A 25492-nucleotide genomic window follows, 5' to 3' on the forward strand; every position below is an offset into this window, starting at 1 on the left:
CTGATGAAAGTGAAAAAATAATAATATATCTTCTCTCCTGGGATGACCCATGTCACTCAGTGTTTGAGCATTTTCTGGATCAGGAAGTACATCAAGTGTATACAAGACTTTTGCTGGCCTCTGTAAACACACACAGCACATCAAAGGTCAAGCAAATTTTCATGGATAAGATCTCCCTAGAGCCCTGGAAGGGTACAACTCTGTGGTGCTTAATACCTCCAGCACCACCTTCCTGCACAGCATCCTATCTAAAGTGTACAAGCTAGCCTGGTAGTGAAAACAACTTCAGATGCGCAGGAGAAAAAAGCTGGCAGGATGAATCCCACTATATGGTATGTAAGGGAAGAAAAGCAACCCCCAAACAAAAACCAACCAAGTTTAAAAAAAAAAAAAACAAAAAAACACAAAGCCCTCAAAACAACCAAACAACAAGCTGCCACAAAACCCCATTGAACAACTCTGTATTTATGAGTCTGATAAGATTGTTCTGCAGCCTAATACTGATCTAGCTGATCCACAGAGAACAACATTCTTTAGAAAATCCTATTTACCGCCTTAAAGTCATGACTTCTCCACAGAATATCCTGTGTGTTAGAAGCTTCTGAATTATTTTACAGCTTCTATGTCATTTTGAGACTATGGAAAGTACTTTTTAAGGTGATGAAACATAAACTATTTTCTATTTGTTAATCAGCAGTTACAACTCATGGTTATCCTGTACCCTCATCCTGACTTTTCAATATGATTTATTATCTTGCCTGAATCTAGAAGTTGGAATGCTGGAAAGTACTACATTCCACCTGAATTGCCTAATAAATAAGAAACCAATGCAGGTCTGAAGGGTGCATAATAAGAGATGTATTCTCCCACCATTGACAACTTAGAGTCTTTAATTGCCAGCCGAGGAAACAGGAAAATCCTGAAAAGGAGAACCTGTATTTTCACTTCATTAGGCACCAGAGACTCATGTCAGCTGAGGAAAATTTCCATTGACTCCAGTGAATAATGATGCTAGGTTTTCTTGCTTTACATCTTTAAGATCATGCTTTTGAACTCTTCATGTTCCTCAGCAGTCATCATCACATCTCTTCCTTGGATTGAGGTCTCACCAGAGACAGACTGAAATTGTTTCTAAGTCCACAAATCAGATTACAAAATTGTATTATATTTCATTTTCCCAATAGAGAAGCACTTAAAAAATTACTTACCTCTTTTCTCTTTATTCCTCTAAACCTCTGTTTGAAGCAATAAAAGTTTTACCTAAACATTAGTTTAAAGTAATACAATATTTAGGTTTTTGAGTAAAATTGACTTGTCTTATACCAAAATTTATTAGAAATCAGTTCTTTTAGTTGCAACAAATACGAAGACAGAAAACTGATATATTAGCTATACTATCACATCAGGAATTAATTTCAGTTTTAATTCTCCACTGTATGAATATGGTAGACTCCTGAGGTAAATGGGCAGAGAAGCATAATAAACACTGAGTGTTTTCAATCTAACTGACAGATGATCAATAGAATTTCCATTGGGAAAAAACAGATGTGAAAATCACATTCATTTTTGCTGAAACTGCTCTCCTACACCATTAAATTCAACAAAGTAGTCATAAGAATGCAAAGAGAAATGCGAGGTTTTTAAAATTTACATTTGCAGCATAATGCAGACACTTTTGTTTGTATTAAGAGGCATTTTCATCCAGAAGATATTGATTGATATATTAGACCAGGTTTGTATTTAGTGCTGGATAACTCCCTTTTCAAAGACTCTTACCAAATGTTTCCAAGGAAAGCTAGTGGGTTTGCTCTTAGTCATTACCAAGTAATTTTCCTCTCCTGTTGATTAATGATAGATTGAAGTCCTGAAGCAGGAGTATTCAGATTTCTTTTAAATAGCATCCATTCTATGTTAATGCAAGATTTTCTGTAAACATTGTATCTTTCTAAAAATAATAATAATAGCCCAGACTTTTGGTTTCCCTATGAACAAGTTACAGAGTTTATGACAATGGAATTGTGCAACAGAAATGTGCATTGTGAATACAGAATAGAAGCATTTCAAGTTCCTTTTCCCCTTTTCTCAGTGACTAGCTCCTTTTCTGAGTAAGAATAGATTGTTCCTGTAACTTCCCACTATTTTGTGTAGTTCTACCACGTCTATTTCCTATACCATTACAATGTTCATTTCAATCTTTCTTTTACTGATTCCTTGTATGCTATTTTAATCACACATCTTAGTATGTCCTATATTTGCAGTCCTTGTATTTTTTTTTAAATTCAGATTCAACCAGATAGCTGTCTTTCAGATAAGAATTATATCAGCTTTTGTACTGGTGTTATAATATTCTGGCACATTATTCAAGCTTCCTATTACAGTTTGACTTCTTTCACCTCCAGTGCAAAATTAAAAAAAAAAATCTTCCCAGAGCTGTTGTTTCTGAAGTTTTGGGCTGTTGATTTTATTGTTTTTCTTTTTTGTTCTTTTTAGGTTTTTTCCTTTTTCACTTGAATGGGTACAGTTAATTTATACTCTTGATTTAATAACAGCAACAGTTGATACTGAATAGCTTATTAGTTTGATAGAATAGTGCAAAATGTCCACAGAGGTAAATTGATTCTGTGATGAGGTGATATTCCTTGCTGAGTGCCTCAGTCTGTTGTGAATACGTTTCTATGTAAGAGTACATGTAGCAAAGCCATAAACAGGGAACTTTATTTGTGTGTGGGAGTAAGACAATTCTTTATGAAATTGAGGCAATTAGAGGAAATTAAACTAGTCTTCTTAAAAAAGTAAAGTCCAATTAAAAAGCAGGCTCTGGCTGTCTGCCTGCTAACTCACACATAGGCCACACACATCCACTTATTCACAAATGCTAAGTGTTCTGTGATGCTTGAAAACATTCAAAAGCTCCTTCAAAGGATCTCATCATCAATCTTGCATGCTGTAAGGTCCCGGATACTTGAATTTAAACAGATAGTTAATCATAGATAATCTCACAGTATTTCAGCTATCAACAGGTCAAAAAAGGAATTTATGTTTTCTTTTTGCTCCTGCTTATACAAACTTCATGAAATACAGCTTTTTTTTTATCAATAAGTAAATTTACAGCAGTACTTAGACTAATAAACTAGGTGCTAGAGATAAAATTGATATGCGAATCCCATCCTGAAAAACTTACTAAAAACGATGGAATGAAGGATAACAATATCCTTGGGCTGGATGTAAGGAGAAGATAGTGGAAAGTTTACCAGTGGCACAAGTTGCCCCTAGAGGCTGAGTAGTCTCCATTTATGGACATTTTCAAGACTGGGTAAATTCCTGAGCCACCAGCATCATCTTGTAGCTGACTCTGCTTGGAGCAAGGGGTTGGACTAGAGAGCACCTGAGGCCCTTCCAGCCTAATTGCACTACAATCCCATGGAACAGTGCTATGGTTATCCTTTTCAGTGGAGAAAACAGTGGTAAAAACTTTCTGACTTAATTCAATGTCCAAGGCTACAAAAATATTCTTGTTTGCTTTTAACATAGACTAACGTATATTCTGTACCGACTAAAAAAATTAAAATTACCTGTATTTTCAAAATTTAACAAACCCCACAGACAGGAGTCTTTCTTGGGTCACTTAAAAAGGAACTGTGCAGCATATTTATACAGTGAGTCACATGAAGTGAGCTGTTTGCCAAGGGGTCACATCCCTGCTTGGACTGTTACTGGATTACTTAACAACCAAAAGTGTACTTGTTAAGGATGCTTGGGGAACAGCAAGATGACAGTTTCATGGAAACTTGGGCTACAATTGTTAATAGAGTTATATACATTATTTCCAATTGTTTTAATAGAACACCTTTCACACATAGTTGCATTAATATTTTAAAACCATATAATTTTAACCACTAAACATAGAAATTATCTCCATTTTATGTTAGAGTGAATTCTGCAGAGAACTGTGCTGGTACTGGGTAGGTTTTAGTATGCTAGTCAAATGTGCAGTGTTAATTCTTACACATGTAGTAAAAGGACTTCAAGTGGAATGAAAACTAAAGCAGAACTGTGACTTGATCTTGTGAGGAGAAGATTCGTGTAACAGCAGTAAGTTGTGATGAAGTTTTATTAATATAAATAAATCCTGAGATTTTGCTAATCCTAGACACAAAAATGCGAATAGTGCTAAAGCAAGTATTATTATGCCATAATGTAGTAGAAGGACTTTTACCTTTAAGACTCCTGTTTGCCTAGAGGGAAACATCCAGAACCAGAAGCGAAGTCTGCAGACCCCAAGACTAGGTGGGAAGAATTTTGTGGTGGTTATCTTTGCTCTGTTTCCTTCCTTCTGGGCGGATGAGTTGACATACAAAAATTTCTGTCCTTTACCTTAAAAAAAAAAAGAAAAACATTTAGGGTTTTTCAATAATATTTTATGCTTTGCTTTAATTTATAAGTATTTTTATAAACACAGATGCTACTATATTTTTTCTTTTTGCCACATACATGTATACCATATTGTATGGCGATCTTCCTTGCTAATGCTTTGTGTATTTCACAGAATTTCAGAATAGCTTGGGTTGGAAGGGCCCTTAAAAGTTATCTAGTTCCAACCCCATGCCATGGGCAGGGATGCCACCCCTGTATCAGGCATCTCAGAACACATCCAGGCTGGCCTTGAGCACTTCCAAGGATGGGGCATCCACAGCTTCCGCACATATTTTTTCCAGTGTCTCACTGCCTTCTGAGTAAAGAATTTCTTTCTAATTTCCTAATTCTAATCTAAGTCTCTTCTCTTTCGGTTTAAAAAGGTGTTACTTGTCCTAGATGTGCCTTGCGCTAACCAGAATCATAGAATAACCTGACTTGGAGGAGATGCACAAGGACCATCAAAGCCCAACTCCTGGCCCTGCAGAGGACACCCCAAGTGTCACCCCAATGTGTCCAAATGCATCTTGAACTCTGTCAGGCTGGTGCTGTGACCACTTCCCTGGGGAGCAGTTCCAGTGCCCAACCACCCTCTGGGCAAAGAAGCTTTTCCTAATATCCAACCTAAATCTGATGGACTGATGGATATTTCTAAGTATTACAGGCTGTTGGCAATTCTGTCAAGCAGTTCCTCTGTAGCTAATGTGAATATATCTTGCCTGGGTAATTTAAAAGTAAATTACAAATCTGGATAATTTTGTAAACACTTTGCTCTAATTTTGTTTTCCTTTTGCTTATTAACTGTGTTTTTCTTACAATTGCTGGGTAATTTCACAGAAACAAAGAACTAATTAAATGAGAGAAGCTGAAATAGAAAAACACACAAAATCTCCTTAAAAAGCCAGGGGCTAGTAGTTGTTTTCTTATCTCATTGCATCAAAGTAACAGCAAGGAAGCAAGTCAAACTACTTATTTGCAAGAAACAGCTTGCCTGGAACAGCTGCAGTAGTTTCTACCTCTACCTTGTCTGTTCTGTCCCTTTCCAGGAGGAATGTAAATTCCAGATTTACAGCCTGCGACATAAAGTGGTAGGAATGTCTGCAGAAACTATGATTTGTGGTAGATAAGCATTTCCCTCATGATCAGGTGAGCTGTTCCTGCAGCAGGTGCAGAATAAAGGAAAAGGGAGAATAAACAAGTTGGGCAGAAGTTGGCTACAGCCACCCATGATAAGGTGTCTCTATTGATTTTGAAAACATAAAATAAATTTAAAAAATTGTCAAAACCTGGAGATGGTGTTGCTCACAAACCCAAGAGAAAAACAGTAAAAATATTGATACTTCTAGATTGGATATTACCTATACTTTGCTGATTAGATGGAAATTAAGATAGGAATTCTAACCATTAAGGCTTCTGGAAAGAAAGTTAATGACTTCTTAAATAGAGATTGGTACATTTGTGATGGAAATTAATATCTTACCCATATGTATGGTATAATATAAAGAATATATTATTTAATATTTATGTAATATAATATATAATTATGTTTACTGTATAACACAGATTACTGTAATTGCCTATCAATGTATTTCATTCTCCTGACAATCAGCAGGCATCGTGGTAGCAGTTTGTCAGAATATCTTGAGAAGAACTTCCAAAATAACATTTCTGGCAAGCCAATGTCAGGGAGGTAAGTTAAATCAAGGCAGGAGCCTCAGGCATTTTACACACAGCCCCACACTTTGCTCCTCATCCTGCATATGGTTGAATCTTTTTATAAAATTCATTAGGATGGGAGCACACTTCAGGAAAAGTAGATTATTTAAAATATTGACAAGGAGAAGAGTATTACTATAGCCAGTTAAATTTCATCAGAGAGTTCATCTTTTAATGTCAGAAGCCGACATTATGTATCTGAAATTTGTTATTGGAGTTGAACAGAAAGGAATAGTATCATTTCAGTTGGATGAGACCTAAAATGATCATCTAGTCCAATTGGCTTATCAGTTCAGGGCTGCCCAAGATAAAGCATTTTGTTAAGGGCTTTGTCCAAACGCCTCTAAAACACTGAAAGGCTGAGGGCACTCAACACCTCTAGGAAGCCTGTTCCAGTGTTTGGCCTCCCCACTGATAAGGAAATGCTTCCTTATGTCCAGTCTGAGCCTTTCCTGGCACAGCTTTGAACCATTCCCATGTATCAGCTGATCACACTGAGATGTGCTGTTATCTTGGCACTGATGGACATTTTTTGTAGGTTTTTTTTTAAATTCTGTGAACATTTCATTTTCCCAGAAGTGATGTAGTACACATGGCAATACCTGGTGTGTGGTCAGTATGAGGATGTTTTTGCCCTATGACAGCATTGTTGCTAACATTCCAGTCAAAATCATCAGTAGTGTCTTGTGTTAATCCACATACAGTTGTCCACTCTTGATCTTGTGTTTCAAAGTTACAGCTTCCAGGAATACTTGTGTAGTAACCTGAAAATACAGCAAAGTCAATTATCATCCCAGCTCTACATAAAGTTGCTATAGTGTGCACACTAAAAATGAAAAGGACTCTGTATGGCTAACATTGTGATTCCCTGAATTTCATGCATGGACATAAATAATATGTGATAATTAATGAGGAAAGGAAAAAATCATTCTTCACTTTATTACAGATGAATGCCCATGGCAAACCAATGACTTCACCATATTTATTTCTTATCCAAGGTAAATGGAAAGAATTATTTCCAGACAATGAGCTAGAAAAACTGGACTGCCCTTCCACAGTGGCATTTTTCATAAGGACGTGTTGGCCTTGTGAACATTATGTCTGATGGCAGCTTTCTGATGAGGGATATGTTCTAGTGGTTAGGACACTGACTAAATTCAGGAGGTCTGGATTAAACTGCTCACTTCTAACTCTGCTGCTTCAAGTTACTTTAGAAAAGTAATTAATTAACAAAATGATATAAATGCTGTGGTACAGATGAATCAAATAGCAGCACAATCTCTTCTGTTGGCTCCAAAGCATCTTTTCCTCAGTTATAAAGCAGAAGCAGCTACACAGTTGCTGAGTGTGACTGTGGACACCTCTCAGGAGACTTCAGAAAAATGTTACAAATTATTAAACATCACAATCAGCCATGCATTTTAGATACAGGTCTGACTGTGACTGATCAGAATGGGTTTGAGGATCTAGACTATATGTTCCTATATCTAGAAATATTCTGCAATAGTCAAATACAACTATTTATGTATCATTTTCTGCGTATAAAGGATATAGATAAAAATGATAGATTTTATTTTATTTCCTCCTATTAATCTGTTTTGTTTTTTCCTATTTTCTATTTTGATGCTAAAAGAAAAACTGAGGCCATTCTTTATGAAAATATTATCATAAAACTGCTTATGACCAAGGTCTGCACACACCCTGTAACACTGTAGACTTTTGTTCTCTGTAAAAAAAAAAGTGACCTTAGTTAAATGCATAAAGAAAATATCTTGAAAGATGTATAATTTTGATCCAATATAGATTATTCACTGGATCAAAATCTTGTATCCTGGGGGGAGAATTTGCATTGTAATGTAGTTTCTGTCCTGCAAGGACTGAAGTGTCTCTCCTAAGCACAGATCTGCATTGGCAGTGCATTACAAACATCATGTAACTTTAATAAAGGCCTAACTCCAACAATAACCTCACACACAGGAAGAACAAAGGGAGCCCATTATTTAAAAAAAAAAGAAAGTACATTTTCTTGTGTATCTCTAACAAAATCAAAGTCCAAATACATTTAGGATTTACACCGGTCACAATAGAATACCTGACCATTTTTTTACTCTAATATATTAGCAGTGCATTCATAAGGCAATTATCAATAAATATTTATGAACAGAACTTACTGGGTTGAAAAAGTCATGTGACCCATCTGCACCTGCTGGCTGCTTTTTTTATGGGTAAGCATACACCCTATTTAGAAGCCAGTAGAAGAAAATTGCTCCATTTATTGGAAAAATTGCTTTTATTTCAATAATTCAAGCACTCCTCTAGTTGGTTCATCAACACTGAGGTTTGCTATTAATCAAATCTGTCTGTATAGTTGGCTGCAATTCATGAAAATTGAAACTGCTTTCATGTGTGGTTTTTTCACCTTGGTACTTCCAGCAGCATACTGAAAGGGAATCAAAATTTTGCAATATTGCCTGACTGGACTGAATGAAACATAGAATAAGTAATTACCATGAGTTTATTAAAAAAAAGTCCACCAGCCAACGTGGATGCAGTTCATTTCGTACAGGTTCTGTTGTAAATCCTGCATCCAGGACTTGCTGCTGAGTAGATTAGGGTCCATTCACTTCTTTGGAATTCCACTTGTATAAAACTATAGTAGAATGTGAAATAAGCTCAGACCTTGAGCTCAGTGCAAAGGAGAAAACTGCAGACAAATGTGGCCATAACCACTTGTGATGGGACAGGTTAGGCTATGAAGACATTTCTCTGTGCCTGTTATACTTTTTTTTCTGATTAAGCAGCTCCTGTTGTCTTCATTTAAAACATCAGGTTTCCGTATCTAGCAGGCATTATGTGCTCTTTAATGTTGTGTATTCCCATCCATAAGATATATGCTCAGGGAAAAAGTATGCTTATCTAAAGATAAGGCATCATTTGTTGGGACTAAAGAAGAGCAGACAGGGAAATATTATACCTGGGGCTTATCTGAGTATTCTGAATGCCAGATTACTGTATCTCTGCATTACACTTCAGTAGAGACAGCAAGACTAAAGACTGATGAAAATACTTTGATGTATCTACAACCTTTCCATCAACAATAAAAAGATATTTCAGTCTGTTTTTTGAAGTGAATATCAACAATTATTGTTTTCTTCCCTTGGAAAAGCTTTTCTTCAGTATAGCAAAGACTGAGTTGCTTTACTGTGATTCAAGATAATTTATGGCCTGAAATGTTCCAATCTATTATCTGACTAAGAAAAGAGTCCTTTCAGAAAACACAGAACAACACCCTCCCCCAAGGAAGCTACTATATTCTCTAAAAATATTTAGAGAATAAATCAAGTGTCTCCATAGTTTTCTGAATATCTTTACTGAACGCTTCACTTTAGACAGTAAGTCAATTTAGTGGGTATCTGTTAGATCTGGAAAATGTTACAAAGGTGAGTTTACAGAGTATTTTCTGCACTTACTTTGCCTAACTCCTGAAAAAATACTGAAGCTTTATACAAGAAATACAGATTAGCTGTTTGAAATCTATCTTGGAGTCTAAAAAAACCTAGTAATTTTAAGTTATCATTCAATGTAAATTCATTTCCATGAAAATGCTTCACAAAGTTCACTGCAACACAAAGTACTACAAGAGGTTGGGATCAGAAATAGTGACACTATCTTCAGCTTTTATACTTCAGAACTGCTATTTAATTTTATGAAAGGGAGAAATTAAAGTTAAATCTGCTATAGTGAGATTCAGACTCCTAGAATCTCCTATAGTGAGATGTAGACTTTTTAGCATCTTTTTTTGTAAGTCTGTAGCCTGGTAAAAACATTATAATGTGCATTGTCCAATAAAGGGTCATTACTATTGTAATCCTGTTCACTCGAGCATGTAGCAACCCCATGTGAGAAAAAAGGCCCTTGATTTTCTAAGGATCACAAAATATTGACTTATTTCAGTGAAATACTTTTACTTCCAAAAAGGATGAACATTGAATTGATGTGTGGATTCATTTACTCTATCTAGCAAGTTTACTTTTGAGCATACCAGCATTATGGCAGAATTTGACCCTCCAGCTCAAAGATTAACATTTAGACTGATTACTGAGCTGCATATATGGACTACTTAATCTTCCTGCTCCAAATATCCAGTCCAGACTGTAATTGTAAATAAACAAAGATATGGAGCAGGAACAAAGGTACAATGCTTTACTGCTTCTGAGTTTCAGGCCTGAATTGGAAAGCCCATTAACTTGATCCAGATTTTCAAATGGAGCTGTGTCTTTCCATCTCAATCAGCCTCAGCAAAGAATGCCTTCAGACAAATTGTGTCTCAGTATTCATTAGGACTTAGGCAAAGATAAACAGATTCAATTTTTTTTCCAACTGTTCTGTAATAGAGAAATGACAGTAAAATATTTTCATAGCTCTGAGGTAGAAGCAAGATCAAATAATGAAACTGTACTCACACTACTCAGATGACAAAGGCAAAATTCATTTGACAGGAAAGTCAAGTTTATTTTAAGTATTCACCTTTTTATGACAGAATCATGCCTAAATGTTATTGTACATAAATTTTGCTTGCTTAGCTTTTCCATTCAACATTGATATTTCCTTTCAACACCTTTTTACATTAATAAACAAGCTTACTTTTTTCCCTCAGAGTTAATTTTTATTGTAACTCATTGATTTAATTCCTCAAGTATGTTTTTAATCCCTAAGCTGGTATCAGGCCTTGGTATCAGGGGAGTTTTTTTGAGTATTTAACCTTTGGTTCTAGTTAGTTATGCTTTTGCAACTAAACCGTTCTTGAATACTTTTGCAGCAAAAATCTCTAAGGATGTGAAAATATCAGCCCTTTTGACCTGGGGACAAAGGCAACCTGCTTGTGATCATCTTCTAAGTGAATCATCTTTATGAACTCACCTTAACTATACTACACAATTTAAAGATAGAATTTTAGTTGAAGATTAGATTTACACACAGAGATACTCACTGCAGTCAGCTTCGTCTGATCGGTCTTCACAGTCTGGTTTATAGTCACAGATGAACTGAGACTCTATGCACTTCTTATTCCCACACACAAAATCAGTGAGAGCAGGGCAGTCCCTGGGATTCTCTCCAACTGAAACCAACAAGACATTTAAATCAATATTGCAATTAGATCAAAGGATGTTCTTTTTAATTTTTTAACTATTATACATCATGGCTTCAGGGTTTTATTGCTTCCAACAGATTTTATTTGGTCTCACTCTTTTAATGTTGCATTATATATTTCTAGACTACTGCATTTGCCTTGCCCAAAGCTTAAAAAATAGGATGTTTTGGCTGGAAGAAAATTCAATTCAGCATCAACATAACTGTTTCCCTGGTATATTTGTTGTGGACATTCTATAAAAAAAGGTTTCTGTGAGCTGTTGAAAAGTAGACAGGCAAAAGGCTTTATTCTGCTCATAATTATATTTTTTTTGAAAATAACATTTTAAATGAGAAAAATCACTGCTATACACATTTGCATAATAAAAAAAAACTTTTAGAGCCTTTATAAGACATTTGCCCTTTTTTTCTGTAGAGTTTAGACAAACTGCTGCTATGATTGTGTGAACTGCTGAGAAATTTCTCTTAGGGTATGTAATATGCAAATCTCTTTTACAAAAATTCGTGCTCATCTCTGAAGGTGAGTGAAAATCATCTCATAAAATGAGTATAACTTAGCAGCTTGCACTTAAAACCTTGGGTTCAAATCCAGAGTACCATCAAATCAGCCATCCCTAGACTCTAAGCCTAAAAAGGAACTTACCTAAGTTATTTTTTAGTTCAGTGCACTGTATGCATAATTTCAGCCAACAGTAATTGAAACAGTTCTGATCATCCTAAATACAACACTTCAAAAACACTCTGATAACCTTAGATTGCCTTTCAGTCTATAGCTTCAAGTTCTGCAAAAAGACATTTAGGAGAATTTATTTTGATGGTATTCATTGTAATGTGTTTCATTTTTTCCTTCAAACGTGACTAAAATGTGACATATTGTTAAACACAGTCTGATCAGAACACCATGATATTTGTCTTTGTGCAAGCCCATCTTTCCAGAGGAGCAGTTGTTGTTGTCAGGGTATTAATCCCCTCAAATAGTGGTTCTTAATGAATTTTACAGACTGAGGAACTGCATTCTCATTGAAGCAGAATAGGAAAAGAGAACTAAACTTTTGGTTTAGTTTCAACATGTACTCAAAGTAATATTAAACAGAGTGACAATACAGCAATAAAATGCAATCCATACATTTTAAATGGAAAGTACAAAAAAGAAGAAAAAAATCACCGCTAACATTGGTTACTTGCAGAACCTCAATAGTTACATTTTCAGCTTAGAAATACAGAAGCCCATGTGCACTGACACATCAAAAAAAAAATCTTTCCAAATTGATATCTGTCTCGTTATTTTGTCTTTTAATTTTTCACTGTCAGTTTGATCTGATTAGTTACCACAGACAAATTGGCATGAATGCCTTAAATACATGAAAATCTATTGCTGCTTTTTACAGACAGTCCACATTGCAGAGAGACATTAGCAGAGGAGCAGACTCCTGAGAAAAAAACTGACTGAGGCATTTGTGATGGTTAAGGCAGTTTTCACACCTCTCCAAAATGATGTGATAAAACCTGATTGAAGGTACCATCAAGAATTCATTAGTATGGCTCATCCTAAATTCTGGAAAGACTCATAATAGTTCAGGTAGGCAGAGATCTCACAAGACCTCTCTAGTCCAACCCACTGCTTCAGCCACCTCCAGTACAGCAGGTTGGGAGGGACCATGTGCAGTTGGGTTTTGGATAATAGCAATAGATGGAGCCTCTACAACCTCTGTAGACAGCTACTTGTGCTGGGTGATCCTCACAGTAAAGTGGTTCATTGTGTTCTCATGAAATTTCCTGGTTTTTGAATTTGTGCCCATTGCCTTCTGTCAGTAGGCACTTTTGAGAAGAGTCTAAAACCTTTATCTCCACTCCCTCCCTCTGCGCTGGAAATGATGCACTGTAATATTAAACTAGTTCCTTAAGCCATTATTCAATGTCCTAAATAATGACAGAAATTGGGTAATTGCAAATCCATTAGCATACAGTGTTTTTCACTGCATATGAAAGGGTTACATTATCACGATACAGGGGAATGACTTTTGAAAATCCATGGCTTTGTGGCTGATCATATTCCACAGCATTACCTTATGTGATGCTATGTTATGGTACTCTATAATTTATATTTAGCACTAAATTACAGTTCTTTTTTTAAAAAAAACAAGCAACTTTATAGTACTTCCAACATACCACAAACCAGCATTTAATAATGTTATTCTAAAATAAAATGTGTGATGCCAATAGAGACATAATGAAAATTTTTGTCTCAATAGGTGTGAATGTCATGAACACAAATTTACATATCTATGAATTTTATTCTTTTGGAGTAAGACATTTTTATATTTCTAGGGTTATCAGGTTACATTTATGATAATGATGGTTTTTCTGCTACATTAATTGGCAGAGAGAAATAAAATCCCTCTTTAAATCAACATACTGGCATTAGCATTGCACAGTGTAACCAAATATTCTAAACTCTACTTGGAATTATGGCATAAAAAATCAACTTTCCATAGTACACTCATTCTTGCCAAAACTCCTACACCAGCTAAGAATTAAATCAAAACAAGAAATGCAGTGCAACTTGACCATAAAATGCATCTTCAGTATCAGCAAACCCAAAGCCAAAGACAAGTTCACACAGAAGCCATAGCTTAGAATTTTCATTTTTACAAAATATTCTTCATATGGAATATAAGAAAAGTCAATTTTATGAGAAAAACACACACTGGAGAACATGTGGGAAAATATGTTAGAAACTATTTTGAACAAAGAAAAAGAGAGACATCTAAAATATTATCTTGCCCATTTTTGCCCTCAAAATTAGAAGGTTGCCAAAATCTGAGTTTGTATCTATCAGTACTGAATTTGGAGAACAGTAACCTAACATCACTCCAGAGAGATTTAGTATAAAGAAAAACAATGTCTCCTAATTAACAGCTTTATTTTTAAGCTGGTTTTGGTTTTGGTTTTTTAATGAAAACAGAAGCTCCAACTAAATTTACTGATTTCCAGCACTCTTGGACATTTCTTGGACTAATTACTTTTGTTTTGCATTATGTTTTGGTCTTCGCCAGTTGCTCTGTCCAAAAATCTGTGGGATCTGAATACTATATAAGATATGTTGCAAGTGTAAAGACCACAACCCATTCCTGTCCCAGAAGAAAAAAAAAAACCCAAAACATTATAGGCAGCAAAAGATCACCCCCAACCAAAATGAAATAATAGAGACTATAAAACACAAGCACAGGTAAGAATTGAATAGCTTGTGGTAACAATCAACCTTTAGAAAAGCATAGAAATAACTATATTAACAAGAATCAGTGGAGTAATTAAACCAGTTATTTTTTCATAGCTCAAAGTTATTGGGGAGTAGCACATATACCCTTATAAATAACTTTTTTCCCCTTACATTAAATACTTACTGATTAGATTTTTATTAATTAAAAAAACCCCAAAAAACAAAAAAAAAACCCCAAAACCAAATAACAAAACCAATATATTGCTATGGTATGGAAAAACTAAAAAGTTTTATTGTGCCCATTTATTTGGTTTTCACCTCAGAATTGCAGCCTTTCCAAAAAGCCAGGACACCACAAGAAACTAACACAAGACATATTTTAGATGTAGCTAATGACTGCATGTTATGCAAATCCCTTTGCCAAATGAAATGGCAGTACTTGAAAAGGAAAAAGCATATACAGGATATCACTTTTCAGTTAAGTATAATTTTCTATTGATGCAGTAAAGAGCCACATAATCTTCTAAGTAGTTTTTAAGAGGCCAATAGAGCTAGCTTGGCTTCTGGATCACTAAACCCTACAAAATAAGCATATTAATGATGGTTGCCACAGTACTTGCATTTACATACACTTGCTTTCCTTTCTACATATTTTGTTCTGGACAGTGCAATTTTCAGAATACCAGCAGAGATCTTCCCTAGTGAGGATGCCTGTGTGTGTTTGCATACATGTAGAAAGCACACAAGTGCACATCATGCATACCACAAATAAATTGTGACTGTTGTGGATAGAGCACCAGCTGGCAGCTATCTTTATTTTATACTCATTTCTAGTATATGTTATCTGTGGAAGACTAACCCATCTAATGGACACAGAATTTATAGACATGACAAGATTCATTTGGAGATAGCTGATAAATAAAGTATTATTAACTGAGATTTTTTTTCCCCAATTACCAGGAAAGGCCTGGCTATGAAAGAACTCACAAAGCAATTTTTTTCCTTTAAGTTTGCAACTAGAAGACAGCAACAGGTCAGTGATATTTCTCTGACTCTCTGAGCACAAGAGCTTGCTTGTACCAATGTTTTGTAAGATGTAAACATTCCTGTGATATCCATTTCATCTAAAATCACAGAAAGAGCCAGACAGGTCGATTATCAGTCAAATAGGCTACAGATCTTTATTGTTTGAAACAAAATGGATAAGGCCAAAAATATTTAAGTTTAGTAGATAGCACTTAATATCATAGATTTGTAAACACAGAGTAAATTTTTAAAAGACTTAACATGAAAGAAGCGATTGATCGCACAGGAAAAGTGCTCTAGTATAACCACCCTAAAGACAGGTGGTAGGAAGTTGTGTTTGGCCAATGCTTTGTGCTTTTGAAAGGCATAGGGTGAATTCCAAATTATTCTGGTTGCTAAAGGCAGCAGTGAATATGACCTTGAGCTGTTTTGGAAAGCAGGGTGTTCCTCAAGTTCAAGTGCACCAAGCTGCTGTCTAACAAGAACCTTTCTTCTGCTCTCCAAGAGAAACACATACACTCACTCAACGCTACAACACCACCATGGCAGCAGTATGAAATGAAACATAACATACAATGTATATTCAATTGAAATTAGTCTTTTCTCCCACTATTTGTCTTTTTAGAAGTTATGGTCCTTCCTGAGTAGAAATGCTTTAAAATTTAAGTTGAAAATTCACCTCTTTCTATTTTTGTTTTTTAAATTGTATTGTTTAGTGGGAGTACTTAAACCACTTCTCTCCCCTCTTTCACAACACTTGAGATATAGGAATAATCAAAAATCTCGTTGAAAATATTATTCCATTAAAGGAAATTTAATTTACAAGTTTTGCCCTTTGTTTAAAGTGGAATTTATGAAATACACAGTCCCAGAAGGTTTCACTACTCAGCTGTAGTCTGAGATTCAGAAATTATGAAATGCAATTTTCATCAAGTTTTTTCATTTGTTTGCCTCAATTGCTCAGTACTCTTCACGCATGATTTTTCTATAGAATGTTAGAATTGTATTAGCAAACTCATCAATAATCCTTCTCTCCATGATGACCTTGTAATTCTATTACAAGGAAAACTAGATGCAAATGTTTCTGCTCAAGCAAGCTTCATGTAATTTCAAATAAGGTTCTTTTATCATTTTAAAACCATAGAGAAGTGTCCTCATGGAACAGATCACACAAAAGTCCAGATTTAATTCAAAGATATGTTCTGACTCCAACATAAACAGCAGATCTAACAAATTATATCGTCTCTTAGGAAAGACTCTGACCTATAGACACAAAATTTGGCCAAAGGACTTCCCAAAGCTGTTCAAAGCAAGCACTAGTGTACCTAAAGCCCCTGATAACCTGGAAGAATAAAAAATTTATTCACAGTACTGGAAATTCAGAACTGCCTCTGGCTCAAGCAATACAAAAGATAAGAAAATTCTCTTTAACTTCTAGTGCTGATATCATGGAGTATATAAATCCACAGGAGACAAGGACAGAAGCTTTTATATTGGATAAAGACTGAAAGACCAGCTTTGGCTTACAGTGTATGAGCAGGATAAGGATCTCAGACTCGTGGTACTCTTATATAGGGATCTACCATACTTTGCTTAGTATCAAAGGACACACGAGGGAGAAGCACTGAGGACTGAGCAATGAGGGTCTGGCTGTTCTAGGCTTTATCTCTTTGGAATCTGCAAGTGGTAAAAGAAAGGGAGAAGTGGAAATAAGGCAAAAAATCATGAGATGCTTTAGCAGAAAACCCTGTTTCCCAGAAATTATTAACATGTTCAACAAGATAAAAGTATCTCCTGAAACAATCTGACATGAGATCTTTACTTCTTGGTCCTTTCCCCCCTCCCTGTCTGTCCCCTATCCTAATTCCAGTGTAGAGTTACATTGCACCTCAGAAAGTTCAGATGAATAAATTATTTTTAGAGCTCTTCAATAATATCTACACTGAAAGTGATTGTCAAACTATTTTTTCCACTGCAATATAGAATCAATCAAAACAACTCAATCACAGCACTCTCCAGTTATCACAGATATCCTAAAAGCATTTGATATGAATATTTTATTTTTTTATCATGGACTTGTCCTAATGTTGTCCACAGGGGCTGTTGTGACAGACCACTGGAGCAGAGCACATAGTGCAAGCTGCAATTATCTGCAAATAGGAGACTCTTCCTCAGCTGAGTGCTCTCTCTGTCCCTGCAGCATTGCCCTGAGATGTGAAATTCATCTTGGGTGTCACCTTGCATGGAGGTGTATGATGGGTTATATGCAGTTTGGCTGTACTGGAAGGGTGCCTACATTCTAGAGACATTTTACATGAAAATGAACTCAGTCTAGGACCAGGGTCATTCTCCTAGTACCACCTTTACAGAAAAAGATTGTATATTAAAAAAAAAAGATAGAAAGCCCATTCACCTCAACCCTAGATATTTTAGTAGCCAAAAAAAATCCTTCTCTTTTGACCTGTTTGAAATAGGTGGAGTCAAAAAAATCTGCCTCCAGATAAACAATATGTGAAGTAAATGTCAAAATGATGGGACTTTAATTTTAGGCTGAAAGTCCTAGTTTACAGCCATGTGTTAGCAAACCAAATTATCTTTGGAGTCAGCAACTCTTCTTCAAAAGTTTCCCATGAGATAAACAAAAAAACTAAAATGCCACTGAGGTCTCTTCATGAAAAATGAGGTTAAAGTTATTTCTTGTTTCTCATATTCAAAATCTGTGGCATTACTTATAAATCTCTGAGAGTTGCAAAAAGGTGGTGTACAAACCTTTTGGTTAAGCTCATGGTTTTTTTTACATAAGCACAAACAGAAATCCTAGTTTACAAATATGCCGATGACTTCTGAACAGTGCAGTAAAACAAAGACTATTCTGTGGTTTTCAAGCTGGTGCCATACTTCTCTTTATTCCATTTTATTTTTTTTTTCAAAGAAGGTTGTCAAATGTAAATCTTTCCCCAAATCCAGACTGTAAAAAATAATTTTGTAAAAATTAATGTATATTTTTCAAACATTTCTAGAAAGTCTTAATCTTCAATGCAGTTTAAGCATTTTTGCATAACAGGACTTGTGCAGGAATTCATGCAGGAATTCCTGTCTTCCCCCGGTGTAACTGGCAGCCCTGGCAAGCTGGGCTGGGGGAATTTCCTCCACATCTCTCCTTAGCACGCTGCCTTCCTCACTGAGTCCTTCCTACAAGGGCATGCAGAAGGGAATCCTCTGAAAGGCATCTGGGGCTGATCTTCACATTGCCAAAAGGGAGATTTTTCCTTCTCTAGAACCAAATTGTGCATACCTGTACCCTCTGCTGAGTGTAATGAGGTCTGAGTTCAGTAAATTTTCCCTCAAGTGATAAAGTACACTCATGTTAATGTATGTTGCACTAAGCCAAGTGCTTAAGTTAATGATACCAAAATTTCTAGACTTCTCAAAATGAGCTTGCTTTCTCTCTTAATGCAGAAGATTCAGTATCTTGCAGAAAATTTTAAATTGATAGCTCACAATGAAATCAGAGAATAATTTCCTTCTAAAGGCAAAATCCAAATATAAGGCTTACAAAAAACTTTATAATTTATTTCATCACATTTACAGACAAGTTTTAGCCAGGTCGTGTGATTCCAGTGCCCCGTGTCAGAATACCCTGACACTGACCTATTTATAAAAACAGGAGAAAGTCATCATGAATCACTAAAATATTTGAAGGGGGGAAAAAAAAAAAATTAAAAAAACTGGGCATACATTCTCTCTGAACATCGGTGAATATCCTTAGTGACTAATTTAGGTCTGGCAGCTTTCTCTGTCTGAATTCCTTTCCCTCTCACTTCAGGGCCAGATTTGTACTGAATACTTCTATTATCAGAATTTGAACTTCTCTCAAGTATTTGAGAAGAAGGAACTAAATTCTCCACTAAACATAAAGCTTTGCATGATACATAGCTGAGGACTCAAAGGAAACACTGGCTTGTTTTAAAAACAAAAAAAGCTGGCCTACATACACAAACACTAGGATGTTTTAGTTATTGTCTCTCTGATCTGCAAAGCTAGGATGGAATTCTAATAAGAAAGTATTTTTCTACTGAGACTTTCAAAGCTTCTTGTTTATAAGAGCATGGAAGTAAAGTTGTTCAAAGGATTTCAGTGCCTTCACCTATGGTCTTTGCCATAAACAGTAGGTGAGAAGGAATACAAATATGTGAGGAGGAATAGAAATATATGAGGAGAAAAGGAAAGAAAAAGTTTGCCACTAGGTAAACAAGCTTTATTATATTTTAATGAAAATTTCTGTTCAGCTCAATTTGGTAAAGCAATTTTCTATTAATAGATAGCAGAATTTTTATTTCCTGTCTTTTAAAAAGGGAATATAATTGTAACATTAGAACAAAAGGCTGTGGAGTCTGATTCCAAACAGTCAACTGACAAAGATCACTGGAGCTGTAATGGTTCTGTCTTATTCCTGGATTTCTATGGCACTGAATTCTCAGATTATGAAGAATTATATAAATCAACTGAATAGCAAAATGTTCTAGAAATTTCATTCAAATTTTAATTCAGATTATGATTTTCTTATTTTTATTTGTCTTCCCTTGTTAGTTTTTCAGGTGGTGCCCTGGAACACCAAAATCAGTATGTATGATGTGGCTGAGTCATGTGCATGGCCATGCTTATATTTGCTGTTGTGTTTCTGAGACTACAAAATTCCTTTTCTTTACATTACAGATGCACAAAAATCAGACTTCTGGTAACAGCATGACTGAGAAATTGTGCTCTTGATTCACTGTTATTTGACAGTGAGCCATCAGCTGGCAAAGCAAATCAATAGTGCTTGAAGTGCTCCTTAATGATAGCAGACTGCATTATCATGAAGTTAAACGTCATAAGTGTAAAAAATAAATTTATCATTAGGGATTATTCTGCATGACCATCATAAATATTTTATCTTTTATTGATGCAAAAATGGAGACACTTTTTTCCAGCCTGCAAATAACCTCATGCATGGTCAAAGTCAATTATTAAAAAGCACAAGAAATGATGACAGTAAAGTCCATTCAGGTCACATAGTCTCAATAAAGTTGTATAAAGAAATATTGTACAAGTAAGTGAAAAAAAAACAAAGCAAAACAGTACATCAGCTAATTTAAGAATAACTTTTTTCTATCTGTGATGTAATTTCACTATTTTTGATATTTTTAAATTTAATCTGTAAGGTAAAATGTATGAGATTTGGAATTTAACCTATTTTTGTTACCACAACATCCTTGCCCTCTCAAAACCAACTCTTTTATATCTTTTTTTCCATTCTATTCTTGACAATATATCCTAGCACTCATATTTCAAATAAACCCACAGCTTCTTGTCCTCCACTTCCATAGAAATTAGTGAGACATGATGAAAATGAGCCTTGAAGGAAAAGGCTTCTGAAGCTCAGATCATAATAAAGTAATTTGTAGTATTCTACTGATGAAGAAGCTGTTGACAAATTAATTTTTAAAAGGAAATAGTGAAAAGATTCTCTGTAATCGTTGAAAATCCTCATTTAAAATGAGCTATGTAAATCACAGCTATGTAAGTGAAAAGCAAAGAATGCACCTCAGTGCAGATACCCTTATGATGTATACAGCTTATAACATACTGTATGGAAGCAAGCTGAATGAAAATACATGTAAAATAAAATAAGTATTTAGATATATTAAACAATGGTATAACTGAATACTACCATACTGCAGAAAACAGATCTAATATTCACATGTAAAATATCACATGGACTGCCTCTCTCTTTCTTTTTCACTGTCTCAACTTGAGTACATAATTTTGGCAAAGAAGCAATTATTTTGTTGCGCTGACTGTAAACCGTGTTCCAGGAATATCACTCAGCAGCTTCCAAAAGGACAGTCTGTGAGGAGGAAGCTATCCCAAAATATTAGAAAGCTCCAGAATTGCCTTTACTCTGGTTTTCACCACAAAATGCTGTCTGCTGAGAAGCAGCTAAATATTAGAATTTTTTCCCCATGCAATTTAAGGCATTCTCATTTCAACTCTATTCTATTTTAAACCTGTTTTCAAGTTTTAATTATTTTCAATCTCCTAGTTATTTCTATGCATGGTATATTCCACTGTTTATGTAATTAACACATCCAGAATACCCAAAATATGTAAGATTTTAGTTTAACAAAATCAGACCAAGTGGAAAATAAAAATGTGGCTTCAGCTGCCCTAAAGGACCCCTGTCATATGTCTAGCCCAGCAATTCTACAGCTCCAAACACAGAGCATGAGTAAATGCTGTAAATCAAGTCATTTTGTTGATCAGAAACCCTTGTTCCCTATTTGCTTTGTATGCTTCTCTTCTTTTTGAGTTTGGCCACAGTAAGATTGTGTTTGCTGACTTTTAGCTTTTTTGCAACAGACACAATAAAACTGTGAACTCTGCACTGCAAAAAGTACAATCTGTACATGACATGCTTTCTCTATCCTGAATGCCCCAGGCTTGGGTCAGGTGGGAAATATTATTTTTGAGAAACTGGCCAAACGTATTTTGCTTGTTTGTTCTACACAGGTAAAGAATCAATAACCACAAGAATGAGAAAGGTCAGACCAGGCACCTTCATGCCATCATGCCAACAGGCAGGTCAGCATTCCAAAAGCCTTGGGAAAATTAAGCAAGCAGGTATCAACTTGTGGAGTAGAAGGCAAAACATCATGTGCAGAGTGCAGAGCTGATGTGAAAGGCACTAAATGATTCCCTTTTAATGTTGGTTTGAGACTAAGTGTCCTCATACAGCTAAGAAAATCAGGCGTAGAGGTGGAGTGAGGTGTGGTGGGGTTGATTCTTTTTGGTTTGGTTTGTTTTGCTTATTTTACAGGCATGCATGTTCACAGATGCGCACAGATACAGCTGAAAAGAGAGCAAATGATAACCCTCTGATCCTGCTGGGAAGCAAAGCCATAAGCCTAAACACATTCCCACAGGATTCATAATCCTAAACTTTAGTGATAACCCTGCTGTACCTATCATACACAAACAGAGATGCTGTAAGGAAATGATTCCTGAGTGTATAAAGATTGTACCCTATTAGAGTGCAAAAGCTATGACCATGCAAGTTATAACTCTGTAAAGGATCAGCATCTTGGGTCTCCAACTTTCCTAAATCAATCTTTAAAAATTTTTTATTGCAAACTATGCTTAAATTGTACATATCAAAATTCTATGAGAAAAGCCTCCTCTGAACCATCTGTCTTCATAAACCATAATTTTCTGCAAAATACACAGGAATATGACTGTGCTGAAGCTGTAGGGGAAAGCAGTTGGAGCACTTGGTGCAACTGCTTCCCCAACAGAGCTTCTTCCTGAAGCAGTGCTGTAAAACAAATAGCTGCTATAAAGTAATAAACCAAGTTACTTCCTGAACTGTTTCACTGCAAAGGTATTTTAATGCAAGACTTGTTATAAAACTGTTAAAATTCAGATTTGTGGGGTCATAGACTAAAACCAATGTAAATTTCAGCAATCTTAACATCTTAAGAGATTAAGGATCCTTCACCTGACAGCTTTCCAAATCCTTATTGAAACAACTTCCTTCCTTGCAGTGACAACTCTGCAATATTTCCCTTTATGCTTATATGATGTCATTTTTCAGGTTGTTATATAACATGTGGACATAAGAGTAAGAAAAAATATTTTTACACTATATTGAGAGATTTTTTATGCCATCTTTATGAATTTAACAGAGATATTACCTCTTCCTTAAGAAAACAAACTTTACTATTTTCATTTGCTGAATGTCTTCATGAATCTGACTGTGAAATGAAGTGTCTAATTTGTTGTAGCTCCAAAACAGAACAGAATCCCAGAAATGTGGTTTAACTAGACCCCACTGGTATGAATTAATACATGTGAACACAACTGACAACAAATTGCAACAGAGACCAACATTCCTTTGTCATTCAAGATGATAGATATTGACTTACCATCTCCTACCAGGGCATGCTTACCTATCTACCTTTGTTTTTTGGAGAACAATCACATGCACAGCAATGAGGACAATTAAACACTTGGAAAAAAGACAAGGGGCTCAGTAATGCTAGTGTGCTTTGTAGAGCTTTTAAGAGTACATCTGCCTTAGAGTTTTATTAAAGTGCATTCCTGAAGAATGTTCCAGACTGTATCACATTTCCATTCTTTGAATTATACAACAATTTCTGGATGCAAACCATTCATTTTTTAGATTAAACTAGAACAAGAAGTTCATTTTTCATACTTCAGTTGATGATGGGTATCCAGTCTATGGCAGGAGATTAAGGCTTGCTCAAACAACTACCACAAAACTCATACAGTGTTGATATGTGGCATCAGCACCTTGTTTAACAAAATCACTTATGTTGTGTCACACTGTTTCCTACAAGATAAAAACCACATACTTTCCTAACAGAACCCATGATCTATATACTCAGTATTTATGTTGGTTTTAGGGGTTTCTTTGGTTACTGTTTGTTTGGGGGTCTGTTGGGGATTTTTTGGTAGGTGAGTGTTTTTTTTGGTGGTTGTTGTTGTTGCAGTTGTTGCTGTTGCTTTTGTTGTTTTTAATAAGGGCAAACTGTTCTTATTTTAGCCTATGTCCACAGAGATACAAATTAAATAGAATGTTTAGTGAAGGAATCAAAGGTTTTATTTTGTTGACCTTAACACAAAACTGAACTGGGAAAAATAATATGGATAAAGGTTCGTTTGTAGTCTTCACTTATTCTTATGGCAAGAGACTTTATTATAAACACAGAGGCCACAGGTTTCATATAATATAATATGACACAATTTATACAAAATTGTTATATATAACATCACAGACTCAATAACTTACCAAGAGATTAAAGAAGGAAAGTGAAAATTACTCAAAACAAAATAAATAAAGGAAACAAAATCTTAGTAATTTCTTGGATTTATCTGCCATAATTCAGTGTGGGAACACTGCATGAATGTATGTGCAGAAAAGAGTATTAAAGTTAGAAGACCAGAAACAATTTACTCATAACTGATTATATGAGCAGTAAAATTATGATGATAACAATTATGATGTATTTAAAGATTAACAAGAAGTTCCTACATCTCATGTAGCATCCTTCTAGGAATTTTCCTCTTGAACTTACTTGTGGTGCAGTTGTGGAACTCTATGTCATCTATTGCTGCTCCTCCTCCCAGGTCTCCCGTACGAACGCCTTCAAAGATGATTTCAAAATTCCTCAGCTTCCCCAAGTGTAACTTGATTTGCTTCCACTCATCACTATGAGTTCCTGATTCACTCCATATTTTCACAATACCATCATCAGTCTGAAATTTGAATAAATTATATATAGTAAGATACACATACATATGGATTATCAAATGCAAGTTTTGGGGAAAAAACTCAAACCAAACAAAACAAGAAGAAGACTTGAAGACACCCATGCAGTTGTGTTGGAAATCAGCAAACAGATTCTTTGCTAGGATAATAGGAAAGGTAGTGAAATTAGATGAGTACTGTGCAAATAACGACCATCAGTAGCAAGTAAAATCTCAGTAGAGAAATTACTTTGTGTGTGATTGAACTGCAAAACAATCTGTTTTGTTACAGTTGTATTTAACTTTATACAGAACTGGTTTTTGTTTTTAGAATATATTACTGGATGCAAGGCTACTGTACCATTTTAAATTGTATCCATCTATCTTTCAAAAGTTGTGACAATGGTGACAAAGGGGAGGAAAAACAAACAAATATGTGATGACCATAGATTTAGAATAGCTTATTTGAAGATAAATAAGAATACTCTGACTCACCAGTGCACAAATGTATTTTAAAGCTTTTCTTTAGACCTCTTATCATACTACCTATCTGGCAAGTCAGCAGCAAACATGTTTAATTTTATAATAGTAGCGTTAGTGCAGATGCACCAATTTTCCTTGCCATAAAGGATTGATGCATATATACGATGACATCAA

The 25492-nt window shown here is 35.3% G+C and overlaps 1 protein-coding gene across 1 annotated transcript in view; it reads right to left on the reverse strand.

Annotated features, from left to right (window-relative positions):
- The window catches only part of MALRD1 (MAM and LDL receptor class A domain containing 1), a 229880-nt gene that overhangs the window by 65071 nt on the left and 139317 nt on the right, over positions 1–25492 (reverse strand). The window contains exons 29-32 of the mRNA XM_058825112.1: positions 24664–24844; positions 11120–11248; positions 6732–6893; positions 4217–4374 (exon numbers count right to left, since the gene is read on the reverse strand). Coding sequence (XP_058681095.1) covers positions 4217–4374; positions 6732–6893; positions 11120–11248; positions 24664–24844 — 630 coding nt within the window. The remainder of the gene's footprint in view (positions 1–4216; positions 4375–6731; positions 6894–11119; positions 11249–24663; positions 24845–25492) is intronic.

Source organism: Ammospiza caudacuta, chromosome 1 (genome assembly GCF_027887145.1).
Source record: "Ammospiza caudacuta isolate bAmmCau1 chromosome 1, bAmmCau1.pri, whole genome shotgun sequence".
NCBI classification, from domain to species: domain Eukaryota; kingdom Metazoa; phylum Chordata; class Aves; order Passeriformes; family Passerellidae; genus Ammospiza; species Ammospiza caudacuta.